The sequence below is a fragment of the Vigna unguiculata genome, chromosome 9 (genome assembly GCF_004118075.2).
Source record: "Vigna unguiculata cultivar IT97K-499-35 chromosome 9, ASM411807v1, whole genome shotgun sequence".
Taxonomy (NCBI): Eukaryota; Viridiplantae; Streptophyta; class Magnoliopsida; order Fabales; family Fabaceae; genus Vigna; species Vigna unguiculata.
In genome coordinates this window covers 16,393,765-16,400,793 of record NC_040287.1, presented here as the reverse complement: position 1 = coordinate 16,400,793, position 7,029 = coordinate 16,393,765, and the positions used below count along the sequence as shown (strand labels likewise).

The window sequence follows — 7,029 nt, the reverse complement described above, 5'->3', positions numbered from 1 at the left end:
GTTGGAGCTGAATAAATATGATGGTAGAAAGAAATAGATGAAGTGTACATAAAAAAAATTGTAATATATTATTCCTTTTTTTAGTATAAATTTATTAATTACATAAAAAATCACGTGATATAAAAAATAAAAAGAGATAAACTTTCCCATTTTATTTCAACTTAGGGGGAAAGTGTTTTCTAATTAAATTATGTTTATAAAATAATGTTGAAAGTCTAATAAAAACTAAAAGTAAGAAAGTAATCGAATGTTAATAGTTAATAACTTCAAATTATTAGCTAACTTATTAAATTATAAGTATTTAGTAAAGTTGTTTGTTAAAGTAACATTATAAATGTAACCCTTTAAAGAATCAATAACTTCGTATTTTGTTAATAAATTTCAGTCTCTTTCAAGAACATAATTCAACCCATGATAACAAAAAACAATTAACAATTTCATATGATTTCCAACAAAAACACTACCGAAGCCAATATTTGCTTTTTCCTAAATAAAAATAGTTTTAGATAAACTCTTTCAATCAAATTTAGAAGTATGAATTCAGTAGTCTAACTGTGAAAAGTCATTTTCAGTGCATCTATAAACGTGTTTATAATAAATAAAGAATAAAGAATAGAGTAGTTTAAAGTAAAAAATTTATTTACACAATCTAATTTAAAATTCTTCATCAAACTTTGGTATATAAATACTTATGCACTATAAAGTGGCGGTGCTGCAGAAAACAGCATTGCATGGAAAGATAGTATCTACTATTTCTGGCAATAAATAAATAAATCTAAAAAATAATGACTTCACGCATTATGCTCATCATTCATCAATAACTTATATATAGAAGCATAACTAGATCAATAGCAATTATCTGTACATAGAATTCATACCAAATGAGAAGAAGGAATGGCCATTCTTCAGAAACATATCATGTCTAAAACAATCTTAGGCTACACAATAGGAGACTGCCTGAATTAATTCTACGCCGTTGCATCCAACTCTCAATCAACAAATCTTCATTGCTTTTAACTTTGAGGTAATCATCCATGTCATACCTTAATCCTTTGGATTTACCTGTTAATGACTGCTCCGTGTAACAATAAGCTTCTCCAAATTTACTGTATACATCTTTTCCAACATACTCCTGAAGGTAATCAGGGCTCCAGCTTCCACGACTGCTAATAGAAATGCTACCTTGATCTTCTACTTTGATGTTTTCCTATCACCCATGAACAAATTTTAGCAACCCAAGTAATATAAAAGGAGGTAAAAATAAGTATAGACATAAGAATATAAGGGTCAACAATTGTTGGCGTAGTTTAAAGTTTTCCCATATCAATGGCAATTTTGTATAATGATCCCTTGAATTTAATTTTGCTATTCGGTAACTCCAACCAGATTATGCAACATATGTGGGTAAATGTCCTGATAAAATGACGATGCGATGATGGTTAAAAGAATCATACAAATTTTCCAGAGCTATTCTCTAAACAGTAAATTTAAGCGAGACCGTGAAATATATGAAAGTCACATGTGAAGATACAACATATAATTATCATATGGTCATGTTACTTCCACAAATTATTCAATCTCAGACACATTTAATGGAACAATTTGAGAGAAAATTGATTACCTGAGTAGAACTTGAAGTTTTCGGAGTGACTGCCATACGTGCCTTATTCAGGCTTGTCATAGGAGAAGCATCATTCCCTGTTTCCCATTGCAACCATGGCAATGTAACTCCATCCATCAAAACAGGAAGAGATCTAGGCACAGTGACGGGAAGGCTATTAACTGTTTCTGGTTTTATTAGTCCTCCAATGGATGAGCTTGCATCACTCCTTTCACCATCAAGTGATGAAATATCTGTATCTTCAACATTTGAAATAAAATCCTCAATATATCTCTCAGCCTCCTCGGTCAAGCGCATTGACACTCGGCTTCTGTCATTGCTTCTCTGGACAGAGAAACAAAAATACATAAATAACACTGTTCAAATAAATCAAAACAACTAATTCATCATCTCTTCCTTCACGAAGAAAGTCTAATATTGGTAAAATTATATTATCATTATCAGAACTAGAAGCACAATAGAGATAAGCACCTTCCTGGTTCTCAATGGATTTTGTATATGATTGTCCTCCTTGGCAGGAATCAATTCATTAACAATCTTAGAAAGTTCTCTGCCTCGCTGCTCCTCATACACTATTTCAGCTAATAACTCCTGTTTTCGCTTCTCTGACTGTAATTTTAAACCAAAAAAAAGGAAAAATATGATTCTCTGGTCAAATAACTTCTACCAGCAAACAGCATATTTCAGTGTTCAAAACAGTCCAAGGTATGCAATGAGAGTGGTCTAACCTTCCTTGTGACATTAATGGAAAGTTACAATGTTTGGATTGATAGAAAGTGATGGAATGAAGTGGAACAAAATGAAATCATATTAGGTTCCATTGTTTTTGGATGTGTTAAAAATAGGATGGAATGATATAAACCTTGATGGATATGGAATCCATCCTCTTTTTCTTCATCTTAAAATTGAGAGCCGAAGTATGGGATGGAACAACTTATTTACATTAATGATAACTTTATTTCACTTGACTCCATTTTTTTCTATTTCATTTCGTTTCACCCACCGTTAGATATCCAAAGATAACTAAGTTTGCAACAGGAGTTACTACTCCAGAATGGTCTGGTGTGCTTGTTTCTGCTTATTGGACCTCCGCCATGTGCAATGTAAGAAGAACAAAACAAACACAAGAGTCTAATACTCAGTTTGCTAAATCCATATAAAAAATTAAGTATTTCACAAATGTGTGCCCCCCACAGCAACACAGTAACAAAGCAAAGATGTTTGGTTTACATTACAGAGGTGCAAGTTTCCATACCATAGTTTAAACTGCAGAAAAATACTTTTTTTTGCACTGCAGAGTTTAATTAATAATTTGATTTTCTAGTAAAACCGCATATGGTTGAGCTTCCCAGCTAAAAGTATACCGCCTTCCCCCGCCCCTCTCACAATAAAAAGCTAGCCCAATAGAAAATTATGTTATGAAGTCAGCAAAGACTATTACCCAGACACTCATACAACTCAATAAAAAGCTGTCATCAGTACGAAAGAAAGAATTTTTATTGTATTTGAAATTTTATTACCTGTTCCAGTTCAGTTTCGTAGCTACTTCTGATAGAAGAATTGCTTGATAACAAGTGATCACCTGCGGATAAAGTGGAGGTCCTCGGTTTTACCACAGCCTAAAAATGAGCAGAGGATGCAATCATAACAATGCTAAAGCATGGTAGAGACTATACAATACAAACAAGCAGATTTAATTAAAAAAACATGTTTCACGAACCTGTTCAGGTTCCATATTCCTTAATACTTTCTGCTTTGCTTTGTGCAGTCCTTTATCAATATCAGTAAGTGACACCTGAACATTTCTAAAATAAGTAAGAATATGAAGCAAAATTCATCAAACTGAGACAGTTCTCTTGCACCACTGTAACTCTTCAACCTTTTTCTGTGCATAAACTGCCCGTTGTTTCGCAATTCCACTCTTATTAGAGTGAGCCGCTGCTGCTTCATCATCCGTGAGAACAGATGAATGACTCTGAAAAGAGACAGAGGCAATCTCAAATTTGGGGACAATACAAAAAATTATGTTGTTGACGAATTTTAGAAAAGACTGAATACCACCTTTTATAAGCCCTTGTTTTCTGTTTTCAAAACTTTATACAGGGAGTTAAAATAACCTTCATTGATAAAGGACAACTTATTTTCTTCATCTTAACATTGTTTTCTCTATGTTTAATTCTTATTGTTAACGTTTGCTATACAAACTAATAACAGAAAACATTTTCTCAAACCAACTACCCTGAAATCTTAGTAAGTTTCTTTTTAACCTTTATCTTCTTTTCTTAATTATACTTTGACTTTCAAAATTCCTGTCAAATCCCTCTATCTTTATTTGTAACATCCAAACAATAGAAGAAAAGATTACCATTTCACTCTCCTAAACATAACATATGAGCTTCAATTTATGGATACTTTCATAGGAAGAATTACTGCTACAAGCTTCCACAGCAAGATATAAACAAGTATAATCCTGAAAATGATCACACTTACAGAGTAGCCATCGTACGCCCTCAAATCCCGCTGACTAAGGGACTTTCTGAGCACTGGTCTTTGATCTGAAGCAACTGGCTTATGCATAAGCTTGTTCCCAACATCAGTATTTTTCAGATTTGAACGACTTCTAGAATTCTGAGATTGATCAAGGTCACTCTGTATCATGCAAGATATGTACATGCATAAATACATGATTTTTTAGTGAAGTTAAAGAGAACCATAATAAATGGCGCTAATCACCCAATTGAGGAGGGGATGGTAATTTTAGAGTGCAAGCAAAGCAGGCTGGTTGGTATTTGATTCTAAAATCCAGTTTTATCAAAAGAAACTCGGAACAGCTTGAGCTAGATCTCTTAGTTTATAAATAATTTAAGCATTGAACTTAAATGAAAAAACAAAAACAAAAACAACAATATTATCAAATAATATACTAAGTAAAACACTTAAAAACATGAGCTCTGACCAATCAAACAGATTAGATGGCTGACTTAGCCAAATAGTTTTTGTGTTAAAAGAAAACGATGGCAATTACACACAAAAAAAAAATATCAACCTCTTTTTTTTTGAAACACAAAAATCAACAGCACTTTTTTTGAAACAATATCAATCTCTCTAAAAGCAAAAGTGAATTCCCCCAAGCATGGAAAGCAACAGTACTATATTTTGTCATCCAAGGACCTACCATAATGGTTTATATGGTCCACCAGTTGTATTCAAAGTAAATTCTCTTTTTCACTGTAAAAGGAAGCTAGATCCATTTTTTCAGCTATTAAAAAGATCGTTCACTCTTTCCAACAAGCTTAAATGACATTATAAAACGAATTAGATTGGATAGATAGATTTCACCAGCAGAAACAAATATGCAACTAACAGTGCCTAGTTTGAGAAATAAATAAGAGGGGAAATTACGCTAGGAATGAGGTGAGTCCTAGCATTACAAATGTAGCGGAAAATCGTTACTAATTTTTCAGTCCTTTCATTTCATTCTCCTCTTCAGTCTTCACTCTACTTCCCAAATAACTTAAAACCACAAAAAAACAATATATTACGAAAATATTGTCCCCCTGACACCTAACCCATTAAACGATTCGAAATAGATATTAAAATTTGAGCAACCATTACCTACACAGAATAACTCAAGAACACTAATTTCTCCACCTAAACGGCGTACAACGGATTATTATTTACTTCGAATTTATAACCAACACTGAAATCAAACCCAATCATAAAACTATAGCAAATCAAATACGTTCACTGGAATACCTCGGAATCGCTGATTTGATACCGAACCACCGATACCGATCTCCGTCTTCTCGAATTCGCATCGGCTACCGGTCTTACCCCACCACCACCGCCAACACTGCTCCTTCTATCATCTCCGGCTCCGGAACTCTTCCTCGAAACGGACCTCCCTCGCCGCTGCGACGCGCCGGCGACGGCGGGACTGGCCTCCGACTCGGAGGTTCTGGAACCGCCGAAACGGCCGCGATTCCCGGACTCGAAGAACTCGATGGCGAGATCGTCGAGGCTGATCTCCGGGAAGACGGAGCCGCGGACAGTGTTGACGAAGCGGCCTTTCGGAGTGCGGCGATCGGCGCCGCCGTCGTCGTCGCGAGAGAGAAAGGAGTGGCGGGCAGGACGGCTGAGGCTCCGGGAGCGGCGGTGGTGGAGGGAGGAGGAGGAAGCGGAGTCGTCGGCGGAGGAGGCTCCCACAGGTGTTCTCTTGGTGGTGGATTTGAATGCAGCCGTGGCCATCGGAGAAAGGGGAAATTGAAATGCAGAATTCTAGGTTTGCGAAAATTCAAATTTCATTCATTGCTGGTAAAGAAATGTGAGTTAGTGCAGTGAAGACGGAGAAAAACATTGGCGGAGAGACCAGAAAAGCCAGAGGGATTTGAATATCGTAACTATTCAATTATGTTTGGTACTGAGGCATTATTGGTATTCGGACAGTACTACACTATATAATAATAAAACATATTTATATTTAAGATAAAGAAAAAATATAATAAATTAATTTAATAAATGAATTTATTTTAAATGTAAAATATTTTAATCAATTTAATATTAATTATTAATATGAATTTTAAAGTAATTATTAAATGATATTGTAAAATACTTTATTTATACCCATATATCTATATTTATATATAAATTTATTTGAACAGCACTACAAAATGATTTCGATTCAATTAAGATAACATAAAAATCTAAATAATTTCTTTTAACTTAAAAAAATTATTTTATTTATTTTATATGATTTATTCTTATAATTTTTTTTCAAATTAATTATTTTTAAACTAGATTAAATAATTTTAATAAAAAAATTATTCATAACAAAATTTATTTTTATTTAATTTTAAAATTAAAAGAAATAACACATGTTCGCATAACACATGTGTTTTTACTAATACTATTAAAATTTATTGATAATTTATAATTTCTGTATAATTTATGTCATTTAGTCAGAAGTTAACAAATACTTTGGATGTGAAAATAAAATATTATAAAAGTTATTAATTGTAATTAATATAGGTGTGTGAGAGAGTGATAATCTAAAAATTATTTACATTGATCAATACATTTAACTAATTAACTTGATGTTCATTTAGAACTTTACTAGTATAATGTATGGAATAGAAAACTTTATTTTTTCTTTGTCACAAAACAGTTCAAATCGCATAATCACTTACATCACACGTAAATTCAAATCCAATTTCCCAGCTAGGTGCAATGATTATAGGTGTAAAGACTAGACTGGTTTTTCAAAGATTGAAAACATTTAAGGGTTAAATATGTTTTTGGTCCCTCAAGTTTCAGTGAATTTTGGAATTAGTCCCTCATTAAAACTTTATATCAATTTAGTTCTCCATCTTTCAAAATGCATGAATTTAGTCCTTTTAACCAAATTTTGT

At 33.2% G+C, this 7,029-nt stretch overlaps 1 protein-coding gene across 2 annotated transcripts; it reads right to left on the bottom strand.

Annotated features, from left to right (window-relative positions):
* Window positions 1–790: 790 nt before the first annotated feature.
* On the bottom strand, window positions 791–6,051 carry LOC114195998. 2 transcript variants are annotated; one of them, XM_028086468.1, is made up of 8 exons: window positions 5,378–6,051; window positions 4,112–4,270; window positions 3,501–3,596; window positions 3,342–3,416; window positions 3,142–3,240; window positions 2,093–2,230; window positions 1,622–1,945; window positions 791–1,207 (listed from the first exon to the last, which is right to left on the bottom strand). In XM_028086468.1, exons 1-8 carry the CDS (start codon window positions 5,867–5,869, stop codon window positions 923–925), a joined length of 1,668 nt encoding a protein of 555 aa, XP_027942269.1. In that variant the 5' UTR covers window positions 5,870–6,051; the 3' UTR covers window positions 791–922. The 2 variants fall into 2 exon arrangements, with proteins under 2 accessions (XP_027942269.1, XP_027942270.1); XM_028086469.1 differs by having other exon boundaries at window positions 4,112–4,249.
* Window positions 6,052–7,029: the final 978 nt, after the last annotated feature.

What these genes read in the sequence shown, in the direction of transcription:
- LOC114195998 (XM_028086468.1), bottom strand. Translation starts at nt 5,869, where the DNA reads ATGGCCACGGCTGCATTCAAATCCACCACCAAGAGAACACCTGTGGGA. An exon ending in GGGCGTACGATGGCTACTCT is followed by an intron (nt 3,597 to 4,111) that starts GTAAGTGTGATC and finishes GTCTCTTTTCAG; the next exon opens with AGTCATTCATCTGTTCTCAC. An exon ending in ACGAAACTGAACTGGAACAG is followed by an intron (nt 2,231 to 3,141) that starts GTAATAAAATTT and finishes TTAAAATTACAG; the next exon opens with TCAGAGAAGCGAAAACAGGA.